We start from the raw sequence: 23,165 nt of genomic DNA, 5'->3' as shown, positions 1-23,165 counted from the left end.
GGCTCCAGAAGTACTGACAGCATTCTTACACTTTTCCCATTGAGCCATTCTATATGTGTGAGCCTGCTATTTCACCACAGAGGGCATCAAAACTGAGTTTCATCCTGTACTCACACGACATTTGTACAGTAGAAATATAAAAAGAGTTCCAGCACAGAAGGAGGCCATTCAGACCATTAGGTCCATGCTGCCGAAAGATAGCTGTCCAATCTAATCCCATCTTCCAGCTCTTGGTCCGGAGCCCTGTAGGTTATGGTACCTCGAATGCATATCCGCATGTTTTTTAAATGTGGTGAGAGTTTCTGCCTCTACCACCCTTTCAGGTAGTGAGTTCCAAACCTCGACCATTCTCTGGGTAAAAAAATTATTCCTCAGCTCCCCTCTGAGCCATCCATAGATTACTTTAAATCTATGCTCCAGGTCATTGACCTCTTTGCTGAAGGAAATAGGTCCTGCCTATCCACTCTGTCTAGGCTTCTCATAATTTTATATGCCTCAATGAAATCGCCCCTCAACCTCCTCTGTTCTAAAGAAAACAAACCCAACCTATGCAATCTTTTCTCACAGCTAAAATTCACCATTCCTGGCAACATCCTCATAAATCTCTTCTGTACTCTGTCTACTGTGATCACATCCTTCCTGTAATATGGTGACCAGAACTGTACGCAGTACTCTGGCTGCGGTCTAACTAGTGTTTTACACAGTGCTTATACTCCTGCTTTTATACTAGAGGCTTCGAACAATGAAGGAAAGTATCCCATATGCCTTCTTGACCACCTTAGCTATCTTCAGGGATTTATAGAAATACACTCCAAGTCCCTCTGTTTGTCTTCACTTTTCAGAATGCTATAATTTATTGTATATTCCCTTGCCTTGTTTGTCCTCCCCAAATACATTACCTCACATTTCTCCAGATTGAATTCCACTTGCTCACCTAACCAGTCTGTTGACATCTTTGTGCAGTCCACAGCTTTCTTCCTCACTATCAACCACACAGCCTACTTTTGTATCATCTGCAAACTTCTTAATCATACCGCATACACGTAAGTCTAAATTGTTGATTTATACCATGAACAGCAAAGGGCCCAGTACAGTGGAGCTATCTAATGGAGGTCACTAGTGACTGAGAGTGGGAACTCTGGTTAAACAACCAGAATCTTCTTCCCTAGCCTGGAAGATACATACTGATGGTAACTTCACAACTGCTGCCCCAGAACAATAATTGAAGCTTCTGGTCAATATAGATTTGTGCTACATAAGCAAAAACTCACTATTATTAGGGAGGATTAGCTTTATTAATGAGCAAAATAAAGTTTGTTCTGAGAAGTGTTATTTTAAACCACAGTTAGCCTACCATGGCATTGTTCACATGAATTGGAGGATATGCTGTGTTATCAGGTGAACATTATAATTCCAAACAAAAAATGATTTTTCAGTTCTCAGCAGAGCAAGATCATTACTTCATTTTCTGCTGCAACTTGTACCTCCTCTCTCTCTCTCCCTGCTAGCTCTCCTTCCCGAGCCCAATAGTTCGCTCTATTCACCCAATCAATCGGGTATCTAAATAGTTGTTTGGTCATTCAGAACTTGAATATTGCTGAAAACGAGACATTTTGTGAATGTTTTTCATTCTGCATTCATCAGGACAATTCACAAGAATACCAATGAAAGGGAAAGCAACGAATTTATACTGTTTGAGAAGAGAATGCTGATTGGTTGGCAAGTGGACTCTGATTGGTAGAGGCATTGCCATGAGGAATGCACCAGTTTATGGTGTCTGACAGTTAATTGCCAAGCTTTGTTTGAAATTTAAACTGGGCAGCTTGACTCTGGTCAGGCATTGCCCTGTGGAATGAACCAGTGAATGGCTGTCACTTATTTTGTTTTGAGGAATGAATTGCGCCTGTTTCAGCTTTTCACCATCTATCTTAATGACTTGGATGAAGGAATTGAGAGTTATATATTCAAGTTTGCAGGTGACATTAAGTTAGGAGGCACAGTAAGTTATGTAGAGTAGATGATACAGGGACATGAACTAAGTGAGTGGTCAAAGCTATGGCAGATGGAGTTCAATGTATGGAAATCAGAGGTTATCCAGTTTGGATCTGAGAAAGACCAATTGGAATTATTTTTAATGACAAGAGACCAGGAGGTGTGGAGGAGCAAAGAAATTTAGGCTCCCATGAGCACAACATACGAGTGCACAGGTGCAAATAGTAATGAAAAAGGTTAATGGAATGTTGCCTTTTATGTCATGGGGTTAGAATCATAGTAATATAGAAATTTACAGCAAAGGAGGAGGCCATTTGGTCTGTTCTGCCTGTGTTAGCTCTTTGAAACAACAGACATGCTCAGTCCCACATCCCGTTTTTCACCAATAACCCTGTAAGTTCCTGTGCTCAAGTACCTGTCCAACTCCCTTTCAAACATTCTTATGGAATCAGCTTCCAACACTTTTTATTTGTTCATTGGATGTGGGCATTGCTGGCTAGGCCAGCATTTAATACCCATCCCTAATTGCCCTTGAGAAGATGGTGGTGAGCTGCCTTCTTGAACCGCTGCAATCCTTAAGGTGTAGGTACAGCCACAGTTCTGTTGGGAAGAGAGTTCCAGGATTTTGACTCAGCAACAGTGAAGGAACGGCGATATGGTTCCAAGTCAGGATAGTGTGTGACTTGGAGGGGAACCTGCAGGTGGTGGTGTTCCCATGCATTTATTGCCCTTGTGCTTCTAGTTGGTAGAGTTGCGGGTTTGGAAGGTACTATCGAAGGAGCCTTGGCAAGTTGCTGCAGTGCATCTTGTACATGGTACACACTGCTGCCACTGTGCATCGGTGGTGAAGGGAGTGAAGGTTGAAGGTGGTGGATGGGGTGCCAATCAAGCGGGCTGTTTTGTCTGGAATGGTGTTGAGCTTCTTGAATGTTGTTGGAGCTGCACCCGTCCAGGCAAGTGGAGGGTATTCCATCACATTGCTGACTTGTGCTTTGTAGTTGGTGGACAGGCATTGGGGAATCGGGAGTTGAGTTACTCGCTGCAGAATTCCTAGCCTCTGACCTGCTCTTGTAGCCACAGCATTTATGTGGCTGGTGCAGTTCAGTTTCGGGTCAGTGGTAACCCCCAGGATGTTGATAGTGGGGGATTCAGCGATGGTCATGCCATTGAATATCAAGGGGAGATGGTTAGATGCTCTCTTGTTTGAGACGGTCATTGCCTGGCGCTTCTGTGGTGCGCACATGTTACTTGCCACTTATCAGCCCAAGCCTGCATGTTGTCCAGGTCTTGCTGCATTTCTACACAGACTGCTTCAGTATCTGAGGAGTCGCGAATGGTGCTGAACATTGTGCAATCATTAGGAATAGGGAGAGAGAGGAGTTGAACACGTGGCTGCAGGGATGGTGCAGGAGGGAGGGTTTTGGTTTCCTGGATAATTGGGGCTCTTTCTGGGGTAGGTGGGACCTCTACAAACAGGATGGTCTTCACCTGAACCAGAGGGGTACCAATATCCTGGGGGGGAGATTTGCTAGTGCTTTTTGGGGGGGTTTAAACTAATTCAGCAGGGGAATGGGAACCTAAGTTGTAGTGCCAGTGTACAGGATGTTGAGAGTAGTGAGGGCAGGGATAAGGTTACAAGGACGCAAGAGGGCACTGGCAAGCAAGAACCTGGTTTAAAGTGTGTCTACTTCAACGCCAGGAGCATCCGGAATAAGGTGGGTGAGCTTGCAGCATGGGTTGGTACCTGGGATCTCGATGTAGTGGCCATTTCGGAGACATGGGTAGAGCAGGGGCAGGAATGGATGTTGCAGGTTCCGGGATTTAGATGTTTCAGTAAGAACAGAGAAGATGGTACAAGAGGGGGGTGTGTGGCATTGTTAATCAAGGAGAGTATTACAGCGACAGAAAGGACGTTTGAGGACTCGTCTACTGAGGTAGTATGGGCCGAGGTTAGAAACAGGAGAGGCGAGGTCACCCTGTTGGGAGTCTTTTATAGACCTCCAAATAGTTCCAGAGATGTAGAGGAAAGGATAGCGAAGATGATTCTCGACAGGGGCGAGAGTAACAGGGTAGTTGTTATGGGGGACTTTAACTTTCCAAATATCAACTGGAAATACTATAGTTCGAGTACTTTAGATGGGTCAGTTTTTGTCCAGTGTGTGCAGGAGGGTTTTCTGACACAGTATGTAGACAGGCCAACCAGGGGCGATGCCACATTGGATTTGGTACTTGGTAATGAACCCGGCCAGGTGTTAGATTTAGATGTAGGTGAGCACTTTGGTGATAGTGATCACAATTCGGTTAGGTTTACCTTAGCGATGGGCAGGGACAGGTATATACCGCAGGGCAAAAATTATAGCTGGGGGAAAGGAAATTATGATGCGATTAGGCAAGATTTAAGATGCGTAGGATGGGGAAGGAAACTGCAGGGGATGGGAACAATCGAAATGTGGAGCTTATTCAAGGAGCAGCTACTGCGTGTCCTTGATAAGTATGTACCTGTGAGGCAGGGAGGAAGTTGTCGAGCGAGGGAGCCGTGGTTTACTAAAGAAGTTGAAGCGCTTGTCAAGAGGAAGAAGAAGGCTTATGTTAGGATGAGACGTGAAGGCTCAGTTAGGGCACTTGAGAGTTACAAGCTAGCCAGGAAGGATCTAAAGGGAGAGCTAAGAAGAGCAAGAAGAGGACACGAGAAGTCATTGGCGGATAGGATCAGGGAAAACCCTAAGGCTTTCTATAGGTATATCAGGAATAAAAGAATGACGAGAGTTAGATTAGGGCCAATCAAGGGTAGTAGTGGGAAGTTGTGTGTGGAATCAGAGGAGATAGGGGAAGCGTTAAATGAATATTTTGCGTCAGTATTTACAGTAGAGAAAGAAAATGTTGTCGAGGAGAATACTGAGATTCAGGCTACTAGGCTAGATGGGATTGAGGCTCACAAGGAGGAGGTGTTATCAATTTTGGAAAGTGTGAAAATAGATAAGTCCCCTGGGCCAGATGGGATTTATCCTAGGATTCTCTGGGAAGCTAGGGAGGAGATTGCAGAGCCTTTGTCCTTGATCTTTATGTCGTCATTGTTGACAGGAATAGTGCCGGAAGACTGGAGGATAGCAAATGTTGTCCCCTTGTTCAAGAAGGGGAGTAGAGACAGCCCTGGTAATTATAGACCTGTGAGCCTTACTTCGGTTGTGGGTAAAATGTTGGAAAAGGTTATAAGAGATAGGATTTATAATCATCTTGAAAAGAATAAGTTCATTAGCGATAGTCAGCACGGTTTTGTGACGGGTAGGTCGTGCCTCACAAACCTTATTGAGTTTTTCGAGAAGGTGACCAAACAGGTGGATGAGGGTAAAGCAGTGGATGTGGTGGATATGGATTTCAGTAAGGCGTTTGATAAGGTTCCCCATGGTAGGCTATTGCAGAAAATACGGAAGTATGGGGTTGAAGGTGATTTAGAGCTTTGGATCAGAAATTGGCTAGCTGAAAGAAGACAGAGGGTGGTGGTTGATGGCAAATGTTCATCCTGGAGTTTAGTTACTAGTGGTGTACCGCAAGGATCTGTTTTGGGGCCACTGCTGTTTGTCATTTTTATAAATGACCTGGAAGAGGGTGCAGAAGGGTGGGTTAGTAAATTTGCAGATGACACTAAGGTCAGTGGAGTTGTGGATAGTGCCGAAGGATGTTGTAGGGTACAGAGGGACATAGATAGGCTGCAGAGCTGGGCTGAGAGATGGCAAATGGAGTTTAATGCGGAAAAGTGCGAGGTGATTCACTTTGGAAGGAGTAACAGGAATGCAGAGGACTGGGCTAATGGGAAGATTCTTGGTAGTGTAGATGAACAGAGAGATCTTGGTGTCCAGGTACATAAAACCCTGAAGGTTGCTACCCAGGTTAATAGGGCTGTTAAGAAGGCATATGGTGTGTTAGCTTTTATTAGTAGGGGGATCGAGTTTCGGAGCCACGAGGTCATGCTGCAGCTGTACAGAGCTCTGGTGAGACCGCACCTGGAGTATTGCGTGCAGTTCTGGTCACCGCATTATCGGAAGGATGTGGAAGCTTTGGAAAGGGTGCAGAGGAGATTTACTAGGATGTTGCCTGGTATGGAGGGAAGGTTTTACGAGGAAAGGCTGAGGGACTTGAGGTTGTTTTCGTTGGAGAGAAGGAGGAGGAGAGGTGACTTAATAGAGACATATAAGATAATCAGAGGGCTAGATAGGGTGGATAGTGAGAGTCTTTTTCCTCGGATGGTGATGGCATACATGAGGGGACATAGCTTTAAGTTGAGGGGTGATAGATATAGGACAGATGTGAGAGGTAGTTTCTTTACTCAGAGAGTAGTAGGGGCGTGGAACGCCCTGCCTGCAGCAGTAGTAGACTCGCCAACTTTAAGGGCATTTAAGTGGTCATTGGATTGACATATAGATGAAAATGGAATAGTGTAGGTCAGATGGTTTCACAGGTCGGCGCAACATCGAGGGCCGAAGGGCCTGTACTGCGCTGTAATGTTCTAATTCTAATTCTAATTCTAATTCTAATCCCCACTTCTGACCTTATGATGGAGGGGAGGTCATTGATGAAGCAGCTGAAGTTGGTTGGGCCTAGGACACTACCGTGAGGAACTCCTGCAGTGTTGTCCTGGGACTGAGATGATTGACCTCCAACTACCACAACCATCTTAGTTTGCGCTAGGTATGACTCCAACCAATGGAGAGTTATCCCCCTGATTCCCATTAACTTCAATCTTGCTGGGGCTTCTTGATGCCATACTCCATCAAGTGCTGCCTTGCTGTCAAGGCAGTCACTCTCACCTCACCTCTGGATTTCAGCTCTTTTGTCCATGTTTGGACAAAGGCTGTAATGAGGTCAGGAGCTGAGAGCCTCTGACAGAACCCAAACAGCATCAGTGAGCAGGTTATTGCTGAGCAAGTGGCACTTGATAGCACTGTCAATGACCCCTTCCATCACTTTTCCGATGATCGAGAGTAGATTGATAGGGCGGTAATTGGCTGGGTTGGATTTGTCTGGCGTTTTGTATACAGGACATACTTGGACAATTTTCCACATTGCCGTGTAGATGCCAGTGTTGTAGCTGTACTGGAACAGCTTGGCTAGGGGCGTGGCTAGTTCTAGAGCACAAGTCTTCAGTACTATTGCTGGGATGTTGTCAGGGCCCATTGCCTTTGTAGTATCATTTGTAATATCATTTATCAAATGACCTTCAGCCATTTCTTGATATCACGTGGAGTGAATTGGATTGGCTGAAGACTGGCATCTGTGATGCTGGGAACTCAGGAAGAGGCTGAGTTGGATCATCCACGCGGCACCACTGGCTGAAGATGGATGCAAATACTTCAGCCTTGTTTTACAGGCAGTGTGTTTCAGATCTCGCCAACTTTGAGTGAAAAAAAACTCCTCATATTCCCTCTCGATCTTTTGCCAGTGATTTTAAATCCATGACCTCTGCTTATCGACTTACTCACCAGAAGGAATAGTTTTTCTCAACTTTACTCTAAACCTCTCAACATCTTGAACACGTTTATTCGGTCACTTTTTTACCTTCTGTGCTGCAAGGAGAACAATCTTAACTTTTCCAACTTCTTTTCATAACTGAAGTCTCTCATCCATGGTAACATCCTGGTAAACCTTCTCAGACACTTTCTAAGGTCTTTGCATCCTTCCTGAAGCGTGGTGCCCAGAATTGTCTGCAATACTTCAGTTGAGGCCCAACCAGTAATTTATAAATTTCTAGAATGATCATTTTGCTTTTATATTCTATGCCTCTATTGATAAATATTGATAAAGGGCGGCACAGTGGTTAGCACTGCAGCCTCACAGCTCCAGCAACCCGGTTTCAGTTCTGGGTACTGTCTCTGCGGAGTTTGCAAGTTCTCCCTGTGACCGTGTGGGTTTCCGCAGGGTGCTCCGGTTTCCTCCCACAGATAAAGACTTGCAGGTTGATAGGTAAATTGGCTATTGTAAATTGCCCTTCGTGTCGGTAGGTGGTAGGAAATGGTGGGGATGGCGTAGGGAACATGGGATTAATGTAGGATTAGTATAAATGGGTGGTTGTTGGTCGGCACAGACTCTGTGGGCCGAAGGGCCTGTTTCAGAGTTGTATCTCTAAAATAAATAAATAAACCCAAGGAACCCATAAGCTTTTTGAACTCCCTTATCAACTTGCTCTGCCAGAGTCCTTCTGCTCATTTACATTTTTCAAAATTGTGCCATTTATAGTTTCTGGTCTTTCCATGCTAGTTCTGTCAAAGTACATTATTTCACACTTCTCTGCATTGTACTTCGTCTGCCATGCTCCTACACATTTAATAATCTTGTCTATGTCATCCTAAAATCTACAACTATCCTCATCACTATCTATTATATTGCCAAGTCTCATAACACCTGCAAATTTATAATGTTGCTCCCTACACCCGCATCGATACTTATAAAAATTGAAAAGAGTAATGAACCCAAACCTGATTCCTGGGCAACACCACTGCAAACCTCCTCGTAGTCTGAAATACCTCCATCTACCACCACCCTTCCCTTCCTGACACTGAGTCAATTTCATATCCATGCCACCACTTTCCCCTTAAGTCCATGGCTTCCTAAATCTTAATAAACCTCCTCTGTGACACTTTGTCAAATGCCTTCTGAAAGTCCATATCTACATCTACTGCAATACCTTGACCAACCTTCTTTGTTACCTTATGAAAGAATTCAATCAAGATAGTCAGACATGATTTGTCGTTAACAAATCCATGCTGGCTCTCCTTAATTAATTCATGTCTTTCCAAGTTTATTTTGTTCCTGATAATGGTTTCCAGTAACTTCATCACCAGTGATGCTAGGCTGACTGGCCTGGAATTTCCTCCTTTATTCCTGCCCCCTTACTTGAATAATGAAACAACAGGAGCAACCCTCCAGTCCTCCGGCACTACTCCTATATTCAGTGAGGATTGAAAGATTGAGACCTATGCCTCTGCTACTTCACTTTTGTTTCTTTCAGCAACCTAGGGTGCATTCAATCTAGACCAGGTGACTGATCAACCTTTAGTAATGCCGTATCTTTTTAGCCTGTCTTCTCTATCTATTTCTATTCTATCAATAACTTTTCTCTCTTTTAGCGTAACCTTCACATCGTGTGCTTCCTTTGTGAAGACAGATGCAAAGTACTCATTTAATATTTTCCCATGTGTTCGGGCTCTAACTGAAGATTTCCCTTTTGATCCTGATTAGGCTCAACTTTTCACGAGTTAACCTCTTACACTTTTTATGTTTATAAAATATTTTGGGGTTCAATTTAATGTTGCCTGCTAATCTTTTGTCATAGTCTCTCTTTGTCTCTGGTATTAACTTTTTCAATTCCCTCTTGTACTTTCCTTAATCTTCCTGGTTATTAACTGAATCTTGCTTCTGACATTTGTCATAACCCTTCATTTTCATTTTATTTTAACTTCTGTTTCCTTTGTCATTCAGGGCACATTAGCTTTGGATGCTTTACTTTTTTTCTTCAAAGGAATATGCCTACTTTGTACCTGAACTATCTCTTTCCGCCGTTGCTCCATTACTGCTTTGCCCTGGAATTGCCTTTACCAATGTTCCTTCTTAAATCGTATAAACTTAGTTAGTATTCCCTTGAATTTAGAAGGTTGAGGAGTTGTTAATTTTACAGACCTCTAAGTCTTTTCTGGAGAAAAGAGCCTCAGCTTGTTCAGTTCTTCCTGATAATTGTACCCTCTCAGTGCTGGTATCATTTTTGTAAATCTTTTTTGCACTTTCTCCAGTGCTTCTATGTCCTTTCTATAACATGGAGACCAGAACTGTGCATACTCTAGGTGTTGTCTAAAGAAGGTTCTGTATAAGTTTAACAAAGCTTCTTTGCTTTTCAATAATATTCCCCTAGAAATTAAGCCCAGTGCTTTGTTTGCATAATTTATGATTTTGTTACCTAGGTTAACTACTGTTAATGATTTGTCAATCTGTACCCCTAGAATCCTTTGTGTATCTACCATATTAAGACCCTTGTTTTCCAAGGAGTATGTGACCTCATTATTCCTCTAAAAATACATCACCTCACATTTATCTGTGTTGAACTTAATTTACCATTTACATACCCATTTTGTAAGTCTGTTAATATTGTCCTGTATTTTGTTACATTCTACCTCAGTATTAACTAAATGTGCAATTTGATGTCGTATTTTGATATTGTACTTCCAATTCCCAAGTCTAAATCATTTATGTGAATGGTGAACAACAGTGATCTGAGCAATGATCCTGTGGAACACTGTTTCCCACCTTCTGCCAGTCTACTATCTACCTACTCTCTGTTTTCTGTTTTGTAGCCAGTTTGTTATCCATTTTGCTACTTGTCTCCTGACCCCACAGGTTCTAATTTAGTCATGCGTGCCTTATCGAAGGCCTTTTAAAACTCCTTGTATGTTACCCCTATCTGCTAATTCTGTTATTCCTTCAAAGAATTCCGCTATACATAAATAATAAATAATCAGGGTAATTAATTTCTAGTTATTTTGAAATCTAACTAATAAATCAGCTCATTCATAATAGACCTCAAGTTATTTTATTAGTTCTGGATAGAAATTACTACTAAGTACTAAATAAATAAATACATGAGATGACAGCACATGCTATGTGTTAGAACTGTGATATGTGAGAGTTTATGGACAGCCTGTCCCAGATTGCCACATCTGCAGGAAATGTCTCGACCTTGACTCACTCCAGTTCAGAGTCCTTGAGCTGGAATGTGAGTTAGAGACAGTCCAATACATTAGGGAAGGGGAGGAATATCAGCATAGTTTTCTCCAGAGTACAGTTGCACTTCAGAGGATAATACAAGTACAGGAAGGGAAGAGTCTGACTGTCAGTCAGCAGAGTAGGGGAAACCATGGAAAGGTAGAGAAGGAGGTCCCTCAGACATTGGTTCTATCCAAAAGGTACCATGTACGTGCTACCAGTGATGATAAGGATGAAGGCACTAGGGTGGATGGCCAGAATGCTAACCATGGCACCATGGAACAGAAGGGAGTCCAAGTGGAGGACGAACAGAATAAAAAGGGTGTAGTCACATGGGATTCAATAAATAGGACTTTTGATAGCATCCCCTGCTGTCATGACTGAGAGTCCAGAAGGGCGTGTTGCTTACCTGATGCAAAGATAAAGGATAAATTGGCGTAACTTGCGATGAACATGAAAAGGGATGTGGAAGATTGAGTTATCAGATTCATGTAGGGAGGAATGATATAGGGAAGGAAAGGGAGGAGGTCCTGCTGAGGGAATAACAAAAGTAAAGAACTAAATTAAAAGCAGGACTTCATGGGTGGTAATCTCAGAATTATTACCTGAGCCACATATTACTTGGTATAGAGACAGACAGATTAAGAATATGATTGTGTGGTTGAATGACTGGTGTAGGAAAGAGAGCTTCCATTTAATGAGACAGTGACACCAATATAGGAACCGGAAGGAGCTTACAGCTGGGACAGGCTCCGCCTTAACCAGAATGGGACTAGTGTCTTAGGGGAAAAGATAAATAGGGTTGTGGATAGGACTTTGAACCAGTAAGAACTATTTAGTGAAAATAGCGTAATTCTAGAGATTAGAGAAATGGGGATGAAAACAAAAGTTAGACCAAGGAAAGAAATAAAGGGAACAAAGGGGCAAGGAACAAATACAATTATGGAACATAAGTACAAATGACAATAGTTATTTCCCTCACTTCATTTTTAACAAAATCAAATCAAATTGCCCATACAATGCTATACACAGCATCCTAAACAAAACAGGAGAACTGGTGGCAGTAATTTATAATGAGCCAAATGTTGTAGAGGTAAATGTTGTAAATGTATGAAGCTTGGCTGCATAAAGAACAGGACCAACAGTTAAATATTGCAGGATTTAACATATTTAGAAAAGATAGGGAAGGTAGAAGTTGGTGTTGCAGTAGCTGTACTACTTAAAGACAACATAATGGTAGTAGAATAAAAGGACATGGCTAACATTAAAATAGGAGCAGAATCCATAAGAATTGAATAAAGGATAAGAAGTGATTAATCACATTATTAGAGGTATTTTGCAGATGACCTAATGCTTTTTATTCATTTCATGTTCCCTCCATTTCCCTTCCACTGTTAGGTGGTCTGTAGTAATCCCCTATTAGTGTGATCAATCCCTTTTTGTTTATGCCAATTCATATATGGATTCTGTTTCTATCGCAACACAGTTCACCAAACCATCCTTCTCCAATGCCTGTTCGTGGTTGTCCAGCTGAGTGGAACTGAACTTGCTTGGTTCTTATCTATCCAGCCATAGCCAGAAAATCACCTACAGTGGCTTCTCTTCCCACCCCCGCACCGTGACCTCTGGTGTGCCCCAAGGATCAATTCTTGACCCCCTCCTATTTCTCATCTACATGCTGCCCCTCGGCAATATCATCCAAAAACACAGATTCAGTTTGTTTATGTACACTGATGACAGCCAGCTGTACCTCGCCACCACCTTTCTCGACTCCTGCACTATCTCTAAATTATCTGACTGCTTGTCCGGCGTCCAATATGGATGAGCAGAAATTTCTGTTAATTAAATATTGGGAAGAACAAAGCCATTTTTTTCAGTCCTGGCTATGAACTCCTTTTTCTAAACACTGACTCCATCCCTCTTCCTGGCAACTCTATGAGGCTGGACCAGCCTGTTGGCAACCTTGGTGTTGTACTTGACACCAAGATGAGTTTCTGACCACATATCTGTGCCATCACTAAGACTGCCTCTTTCCACCTCTGTAGCATTGCTTATCTGCTGCTGAAACCATCATCATGCCTTTGTTATCTCTAGTCTTGACTATTTTAATGCATGCCTGGCCGGCCACCCATGTTCGACCCTCCATATGCTTGAGGTCATCCAAAACTGTGCTGTCCACGTCCTATCTTGCACTAAGTCCAATTGACACATTACCCCGTGCTCGTCGATCTACTGTACCTCAATTTGAAAATTCCCATCCTTGTTTTCAAATCACTCCATGGCCTCACACCTTCCTATCTCTGTAACCTTTCCCAGCGCTGGAAATCTTCAAGATCTGTATGCTGCTCCAACTCTGGCCTCTTGAGCATCCCAATTTAAATTGTTCCACCATTTGCTACTGTGCCTTCAGTTGCCTAGCCCTCAGCTCTGTAATTCTCTCCCTAAACCTCTCCACCTCTTTAACTCTCTTTACTCCTTTAAGACACTTCTTAAAACCTACCACTTTGACCAAGCTTTTGGTCATTTTTCCTGTTATTTTCTTATCATAGAATCATTGAATGGTTACAGCACAGAAGTAGGTCATGTGGCCCATTGTGTCCGTGCTGGCTCTCTGCAAGAGCAACTCGGCTAGTCCCACTCCCCCGCCTTTTCCCTGTAGCTCTGCAAATTTTTTCTATCCAGATAATTATCCAATTCCCTTTTGAAAGCCACGATTGAATCTGCCTTCACCATACTCTCAGGCAATGCATTCCAGATCTTAACCACTTGCTGCGTAAAAAAGCTTTTCCTCATGTCGCCTTTATTTTTTTTGATATTCACCTTAAATTGGTTTCCTCTGGTTCTCAACTGTTCCACCAAGGGAACAATTTCTCCCTATCTGTTTTGTCCAGACTCCTCATGATTTTGAACACCTCTATCAAATCTCCTCTCAACCTTCTCTTTTGGAGAAGATCCCCAGCTTCTCCAATCCATCCGCCGTAACTGTAGACCCTCATCCTTGGAATTATTCTCGTGAATCTTTTCTGCACCCTCTCTAATGCTTTCACATCCTTCCTAAAGTGTGGGTCCAAGAATTGGACACAATACTTAAGTTGAGGCCAAACCAGTGTTTTATGAAGGTTCACCACAACTTCCTTGCTTTTGTACTCCATGTCTATATATAGCGTAGGATTCCATATGCGTTATAAACTGCTTTCTCAACCTTCCCTGCCATCTTCAATGATTTGTTCGCATATACCCCGAGGTGCCTCTGCTCCTGCACCCCTTTTAGAATTGTGCCCTTTATTTTATATTGCCTCTCCTCATTCTTTCTACCAAAATGAATCACTTCACTTCTCTACATTAAGTTTCATCTGCCACGTGTCCATTCATTCCACCAGCCTGTCTATGTCCTCTTGAAGTCTATCATTATCCTCCTCATAGTTCACAATACTTTAAATTTTTGTGTCATCCACAAATTTTGAAATTGTGCTCCGCACACCCAAGTCAAGGTCATTAATATAGATCAAGAAAAGCAATGGTCCTAACATTGACCCTTGGCGAACCCCACTATATACCTTCCTCAGGTTTGAAAAACAACCGTGCACCACTCAGCGGACTTTATATCCATGCTGCCACTGTCCCTTTTATTTTATGCACTTTAACTTTGCTGACAAGCCTGTTATGTGGCACTTTATTAAACGTCTTTTGGAAGTCCCTGTACCCCACAACAACTGCATTACCTTCATCAGCCCTCTCTGTTACTTCACCAAAAAACTGAATCAAGTTAGTTAAACATGATAGCCTTTATTAAATCTGTGCTGACTTTCCTTAATTAATCCAAGTGACTGTTAATTTTGTGCTGGATTATCATTTATGAAGGGTTTCCTACCACTAAGGCTAAACTGACCGGCCTGTAGTTTCTGGGCTTATCCTTACACCCTTTTTTGAATACAAGTATAACATTTGAAGTTCTCCCATCTTCTAGCACACCACCCTGGTATCTAAGGAGGATCAGAAGATTATGGCCAGTGCCTCTTCGGATGCATCTGCTCCGGTCCTGGTGTCTTCTGTAGCTTGCTGTCAAATCTTATTTAATAATGCTCCTGTGCGGCACCTTGGCATATTTTACTATGTTAAAGGCACTATATAAATACTTGGGCTGCAAAATTTGGCTCCATAGCACTGGTGGTTTTGGTGCTATGGGTGCTGGTTTAATATCAAAATTACATGTGACTCCTCTGCACAGTTATGATGCACGTGTGCCAAATACCATCTTGGTGAGTACGTTAGCGCAGGAAGCGCATGCATGTGTCAAAAATGTGCAGAGTAGGCAGATCGTGTCACAGAGTCATACAGCACCGAAACAGGCCCTTCGGCCCATCGAGTCCGTGCCGACCATCAACCACCCATTTATACTAATCCTACATTAATCCCATTTTTCCCCTCTCACATCCCCCCCTCCCTCAATTCTCCTACCACCTACCTACACTAGGGGCAATTTATTTACAATGGCCAATTTACCTATCAACCCACAAGTCTTTGGCACATGGGAGGAAATTGGATCACCCGGAGGAAACCCACGCAGCCACAGGGAGAACTTGCAAACTCTGCACAGGCAGTACCCAGAACCGAACCCGGGTCACTGGAGCTGTGAGGCTGCGGTGCTAACCACTGCGTCTAACACTGATTTGACACCAGCCATATAATTTGAACCTTGTTGTTCTTGTTAACACCCTTTCTTAAACATGCACAGCTGAACAGGCATTCAGCAGCATGAGGGGTCACCCCCGCACCCCTTCCCCTCCCCCCCCCACCATTAATGCTATTTAAAGGCATGCGTTAACAACTTGCAGGTCAGTTGCTATTGACTCTGTTTGAGTTTCTGGAAGTGCTGTCTGTTTGGAGGAGTGGATAACAGTTGGTAAAGTCTGTAGGGAGTGGCGCTGCACATTAGGAAGGCATTGCTGGTGACTGCAAGGGCTCTGAGCATACCAATCGCTCCCATCATGGGGGCTTAGTAGCAGTCACCTTGGGCTGCAGCATGAGAGGAATATGATGCAGAGGCAGGAACTAAGAAGACAAGCTACATGCAGAGGGAGGAGAAGGAAGAGGAGAAGCAAAGGCTCTCAGCAGACAGCCTTACCCATTTAGGATCCTCCGGGAGCCCTTATCCAACTTCTACCTAAGCCAGGAGTTGTAGATTCGGCATCTGAGCTGGTCACAGAGCTCTGCTCCTTCTTGGAACCAGATCTGCAGCCTCAGAGTAGGGTGAGAATGGCATTGTCAGTGGCTCTGAAGGTGACCACGGCCCTCAGTTTCTTTGGGACCAGATCCTTCCAAGCTGGAGCAGGTGACCTAGCTAACATCTTCCAGTTAACTGTCAATTGCTGCATTGGAGAGGTGACAGAAGCTCAGTATGCCAGGAGATGGGACTTCATTGTGTTCTGTCTGAACAGAGTAGCAGGAGGAGTGTGCATGTGGCTTTGGCAGGATGGTGGGCTTCTCCATGTTGCAGGTGCCATCGACTGCATACATGTGGCTTTGTGGACACTAAATCTCAATGGTGAGAAAGAAGTACTGAAACCACAAAGGTTACCATTCACTCAATATGCAGTTGGTGTGTGACCATGCTCGGCATGCTGGTGAATGCTCGCTAAACCTGGAAGTAGTCATGATGCATTAATTGTGTGCCAGTCTGGTGTTCCTACAATCTTTCTGCCATCATGCCAAAATAGAGGGCGGTTTCTGGGCAACAAGGGCTATCTGCTTTACATGACTCCCTCTGCAACCGAACCACACATGGCCAGCACTCTGCCACAAGGAACATCATCGAGCAGATGATGGGGTGCTGAAGCAATGGTTACGCTGTCTCACTCATGCTGGAAGATTCCTCAAGTACTTACCAGTGCAGGTGTCCCAATTCGTGGTGGTCTGTTGCATCCTCCAAAACCTGGCCATCTGTAGGACACAGCCTTTGCCACCATTGATAAGACAGGCAGCTCAGAAGGAGGAGGAAGAGGAGCACTGGCAGGAGGAAGGGAGAAAGTAGTTGGCACATCCACGTACCAGACGGGCTGTGTGTGAGTGTGTCATTCGACTCTGGTTCCCATGAATAAAACCACAGATCTCCATTGTTGGAGAGTCCCACACCTTTCCACCACTCTGTAATGGATTATCGGAGTGTCCTCTTGGCCATAATCCTGAAATAAAAGCCACCATAAAACAACCATTCCATACCAACTTTATCCAATAAAACATCCAAATACTCCATACAATACTAAATTAATCATCCTTGTACATTTCCTTGGTGCCTGTCAGGCCTTTGCCTGGCCTAGTGCTTCTATGCAGTGCTACCCCAGTGGCTGCAGCATAACTGATGAAAGCTGCCGACTTTCATTTGGGGAGACTGCAGATGGCCTTGCAGGACAACCCCGAGCAGATCTGGGCCTCAGACTGCACCACCTTGACATGGGTGGCAGTGGTCTGTATTGGTGGCTGATAGGCAGTCACAGGGGCACAGGTGGCGTGGCAGTGATGGAAGCATGAATGCTGTCATCCTGAGAGTGGACAGATGGTTTGTGCTTCACAGTGCTACTGCCATTCCCGCAGGGCGGTGCCTCAGCAATCCTAGTAATCTGCTGGAGGGCAGATTGCTGGACTGCTGTAAGGCCCTGCAAGCCCTTTGGGCAATGGAATCTGCAGCCAAGATGGCAGCAGTCTAAGCCTGCATGGCACCAAGCTGGACTTGCATTGCAACAAACTGAGATTTCATGACCTCAGTCTGAGCTTCCACTGCAGCAATCACATGTTGGATGGCTTCTCCTTATGCTACAATGGAAGCCACTACATCAGCCATCGGACACTGGATCATGGAGTTTGCCACCACTTGCACACTGGAAAGAATGCGCTCCAAGCTCTGCACAAAGCCCAGTGCCAAGTTGGAGCCAGACTCCTGCATACTTCTTGATGGTCTGCCGATGCGCCAAGCATTTCTGTGTGCATGCTCATCAGCCTTTTTGGATGAGGGTGAAGTGGGATTTAAGAAGGTAGGCATTAGGCAGGAACATACTGTAATTCTCAATGGTTTTAGCCCTGCAGCGAGCCATTGCCTTGGTGACAAACACTCCAATGATGGTCAACACTGTCGCCTCCATGGGGATGAGCACATGCAGCTGTGCCACTAACCCCCCCCCCCCCACTGCCAGTGAGCTGCTGCTGCCACCTATTAGGGGCCACCTTGTCTTGCAAGAGAGCAGGAAGTGTTTCTGTGAGTGTGGTGCAAAGTGTTCCAGTGTTGTGCCTGCAACAATTGAATAGCTGGCAGTATGTGAGTGTGCAGCTTGCAGCAACTCTTAAGTGTATGAGGTGAGGTAATCCTATGAATGTAAGGTATCAGTCATGGTTGAGAGAGATTGTTGGTTGGTGAGTGAAGGGGGTGGTGGTGAAAGGAGCAGTGTGTAAGGCTAGTGGTGAATTTGGTAGGATATGAAATTTGAAGCTGCATTTACTGACTTTGATCACTCGTGTGACGCCATGAAACTTCTATCGGCACTGCATCCACAGCCTCAGCTAAATTGCTGACATTTACCGTGACAGCTGCCTGTTCTCTCTGGCTTCTTGGTATGTCTGAAGGGTTTCCTGCCGCCTGTGGGAAGAGGATCTGTCTCCTCCTGTGCGACTCCTGAACCAAGGCCTCCAGTGCGGCATCTCTCGCCTGTTGTGCCATATTAGTAGTTTCTTCCTGGCCTTTGATTTTTCTTTAACTAGTTCCAGCTCCTGTTGCAGCCAAATGCACCTTGCCTTTAAAAGGTACAGTCTTGCTTTAAGTAGTGCAGGTTAGTTTTAAGTCGTGTGAGCCAGTTGGACCTATGTTGAGGCAACAGACATTCAACAGCACATTCAGCACTGGGCTGCATGTCACAATCATTAAAATTAGCAGTCAACATGAAGTTTGTGTGCTGCTGCATCATTTTGGACAGGTGTGGGATAAACCTACATCGTGATCCCCGCACTCAATTTCAGGGGCTACTCAATTTAGCCACCTAGTTGTTGCCATAGTTACATTTTTTTTCTACTGCCATTATGTTACCTCTAATTGGGCAGCTGCCCCAGACCCAACTTTCCTTTCCTTTCTAAATTATAACCTGCGTTATTGAAACAGCAACAACTTTATTTAGATAGTGCCTTTAAAGTAGCAAAATGTCCCAAGGCGCATCACGGGAGTGTTATCAAACAAAATTTGACACCAAGGCACATTAAGGTATATATGGGTAGATGACCTTGAGCTTCATCTTCATCAAAGTGATAGGCTTTAAAGTAGGAAAGCAGAGATAATTACTGAGGGAATTCTGGAGCTTAAGACCCTGGCAGCTGAAGGCATGACTGCCAATGGTTCAGCAATTAAAATCAGGGATGCTCAAGAAACCAGAATTGGAGGAGCGCAGATATTTCAGCGGGTTCTAGGGATAGAGGAGATTATGGAGATATGGAGGGGTGAGGCCATGGAGGGATTTGAAGACAGGGATGAGAATTTTAAGAACAAGGTGTTTCTTAACTTGGAGCCAAGGTCAGTGAGCACAAATGCAAGTTAGGACATGGGCAGCAGAATTGTGGATGACCTCAAGTTTATGGAGGGTAAAATGTGGAAGATCAGCTACAAGTGCATTGGAATAATCGAATCTAGAGGTAACAAAGGCATGAGTGTTTTAGCAGCAGTTGAGCTGAGGCAGGGGTGGAGTCAGGGAGTGTTATGGAGGTGGAAATTGGTAGTCTTTGCAATGGCCAGATATGTGGTTAGTAGCTCATCTCAAGGAAAAATATAACACTAAGGTTGTGAACAGACTGGTTCCGTTTCAGACAGTTACCAGGGAGAGAGATGGAGTTGGTACTGCCAATCCTGTTCTTTTTGCAGCTATGTTTCAGTTATCTCTGCTATACCTAGTTCCTCTCTAGGAATTACTGCCTCCAGTTCCCTAGTTTTGTTTTTGATACTGTGTACATTGCTATACTCTCAATATAATTTGTTTTTATTCATTATTCCTCTTGCTTTATTTTGAAGTTATTTTATACCTGACCATTTATGTAACCCTTACTCCTTTCCTTCATCTGACCTCTCATATCCTACTTCTTTTATTTTCAGGCTACTGTTATTTCTACCAGATCTTTTCCCTGTTCTTAGGAGTTAAAAATTATATCCACAGCCCAATCTATCCTTTCCACTAAGACCTTGGTCCCATTCCGGTTCAGGTGAGGCCGGTACCAGTGTTACAGCTGCTTCCTGTCCTAGTTATTGTGACAGTGTCCCAATTAAGTGGAACCTCTCATCTCCACAGCACTCTATCAGCCTTCCTGATGTGTCAATCCAAAATGCAACTCTAGTAGTAATCCTGAGATTACCACTCGCAAGATCTTGCCTTTTAATTTAGTTCCTGATACCCACTTAGCAGGACCTCCTTCCTGTTCTTCCCCATAATGTTGGTTGTGACATCGACCACAACAACTGGATCTTTCCCTGCGTTTTCAGGTTCCTCTCCAGTTGCTCTGAGATATCCTTTATGAAATAGACAACACACCCTTCTGGTCTCTACCACAGAGGAGTATATCTATCCTCTAATTATCAAATTCCCTACAACTATAACCTTTCTATTTTACTCCTGACCATGGATGACTTCCTGCTCCATGGTACCCTCTGGGCATTCTTACTGCAGCTTGAATCCTTATCCCCACAGGTGGAAAGTACATTGTACCTGTTAGATAGAACCAGTGTCATGCAGCATTTCCTTCCCTGTCTCCCCTACCTGACTGAAAGTGACACACTCCCCTTACTGAACCTATGTTTTACGATGAGGTGTGACTGTACTCTGGAGTAAAGTATTTAAATCTCCCCCACGCCCCTCTGCATGTTTCAGATTCTAATTCGCAGTTCAGCTCAATGACTCTGAGCTGGAGTATCTCATGGTGAATCATTTCCTACAGTCATCCGGGCCAATCTTAATATCCATAAATTTCCACATTCTGCAGTCCCAACGCACTGCCTGTGCTGCCATTTCTAATCTTTATTCATTATTGTTAGCGGTAATTTATTTCTCGAGCTAATAGAATTACTTATGTCAAGATTATAATCAGTGGATGGATTTAGTTTGATTTCATTTGTTTACCTAAATCGTATTATTCTCTTAAGACTTAAATAATAATGTCAACACTTAACTCTAATTCCTCAGGCTCTGTTGCACCTCACTCTGTGCTGACTATGACATAATTTTTGAGTTTTTCCTTCTGTTTGTCTGGCACATGACCTGTGGATTCCCCCACTTTTACAGTGTCTCTCTGCCCCCACTCTTCTCATCTTTTTGCTGCTGGGGGTTTCCATTCTTTTTATGGTGTGCTACCTTTTGCCCTTGCTTCTTTTACATAATCAGTTTAAGTACATAATAGACTCTTATGATGCAAATACTTTATATCTCAGCTACATTATTTCAAATGGTAAGCACTGTACAGTTACATTATTTGAGTTTAATTGTGTTACTTTTAAGTTAATATCTCATTTAGTTGGAATCTGTTAGCAAGATTATAGTCAGTTTAGGACAATGTTTTTGATGAAATTGCATTTTTTAAAATACATATAGATCTGAAGGTTGCATGGTACAGTAAACACAAGGAGATCAAGCAATCACGATTCTTCAAGATGGTTCAGTTTGAAGATACTTACCAGCTAGAAATTGCTGAAGCCTACTCAGAGGATGAAGGAATGTACAAATGTGTAGCGTCCAACTCTGCTGGAGAGGTGTCATGTACTGCTAACTTAAAACTGGAAGGTAAATACTCGCTATTTGGCTACATCTGACATTATTTTTACATTTCCATTTTCCTGGTATGAATTTTGAAGCATATTTCTGCTTGTGGTTATTTTCATTGTTTAGTACTGTTTGACATCACCTGTGGCATTCGTTTCCTACACATCAGTACAATTAGGCCAGCAAACGTGTTTGCTTCTTGTGAAAGCATGTGCATTTTGTGCTTGAATTGCTGAACATTTCCACTTTACCTTTGTACCTGGCATTTGTTGAAGCATTTTCATCAAGTATAGACTTCATCAAGCAACTCACCTAGTCTACATTTGTTTCCATAGCTGTAGTATCTCATGGCTAGTTCTTTCATCAACTCTAAGGTAAACAACAGAAGCCACCTGCTGCGCATTGTGAAATTCCACTAGAAAGTGATTGTACCTATTCACTAAATAAGTTTGTTAAACAACTTAATATGTTATAACTGTAAATTTATTCAGCAATAAAGCATTGTATTTAATCATTTTGTTTGGATTTTCTTGTTAAAAGTTAGGTCTCCTCTTGTAGTGGTTTCAGTTTTAAGATTTTTCTGGAAAACTATAAAGATGAAAGTTTTCATAGTCTATGTGAAATGCACATCAATAACTCAAGCATATAAAGACACACTGATTTTCAAGTAGCATGTTTGTGCTTTGACTTTTCATTATTGATGCCAGTCATACCGTTTAAAACCTGATTTCCTTTCCAGGATATAAAATGGTTGATTACATCAAAGACTCAGAGGCATATGTATGTCCATGTTTGGTTTTTCTGAAGCAGCAACCTGAGACCAATTACTTATCCTATTGAGTCTATTTAAGTAGGCAAGTGCACTTTGGGGCAGCAAGCAAATTGTATACAGTAGTTTCTGGTGTTCCCAAACCAGAGATGTAATGACTTCACAATGGATAGTTAATGAAGCCAAGAAAAGACCTGGCACTTCATTTTGATAATTCTGAACACAATGCCACCCTTATATTATTATTGATGCAAGAATAAAATTAGGATAAGTGATAACTGATTTAGCAACTTCAGCAAAGTACAGCTCATGCTGGGCAATGTAAAGATGCAAAGCAAAAACGGTGCTGGTGAAAAATCTATTGTGCTACACTTGCAGTAATTAAAGGTCAAACAATTTATCCTCTGACTAATTATCTACAATTTTCTGTAGCACTCTCAAGAGTATATTTCATTATTGATTATTTTCTGCTAGTCTTTGATTTCACACTTCATGTCACCTCATCTTTCTAAAATCTGATCACTCTAATGCACCATTTAGAAAGCCTTTCATCTTCATATATATATATATATATATATATATATACATACACATACATTCATTCATCTTGATCTTGAGTATTTGCAAGAGAAGAACTAAATCTTTGTTTTGTTCAAATGAATGCCGGTTTCTCCCATAGAATTTTGCAGATTTTATTGAGGAAAGGGACATGGGAGTTTTCTTCAGTCAAGTGACTTGCACTTCTTTAGCATGTGGCTAGCATGCTGGGTTGCCCTTTGGACAACATGAGCTATTGCTTTTATTATTTTGTCAGTCATGATTTAATATCATGATTAATATTTTGTCTTTTGTTACTCAGATTACAAAGTGCAAAGCATAGA

The 23,165-nt window shown here is 43.0% G+C and overlaps 1 protein-coding gene across 1 annotated transcript in view; it reads left to right on the top strand.

Moving 5' to 3' along the window:
• The window catches only part of LOC137372387 (titin-like), a 425,393-nt gene that overhangs the window by 57,702 nt on the left and 344,526 nt on the right, over positions 1-23,165 (top strand). The window contains exon 38 of the mRNA XM_068036276.1: positions 21,348-21,536. Coding sequence (XP_067892377.1) covers positions 21,348-21,536 — 189 coding nt within the window. The remainder of the gene's footprint in view (positions 1-21,347; positions 21,537-23,165) is intronic.

This window comes from Heterodontus francisci, chromosome 7 (assembly GCF_036365525.1).
Source record: "Heterodontus francisci isolate sHetFra1 chromosome 7, sHetFra1.hap1, whole genome shotgun sequence".
NCBI classification, from domain to species: domain Eukaryota; kingdom Metazoa; phylum Chordata; class Chondrichthyes; order Heterodontiformes; family Heterodontidae; genus Heterodontus; species Heterodontus francisci.
This window is presented reverse-complemented; position numbering and strand designations above follow the sequence as displayed.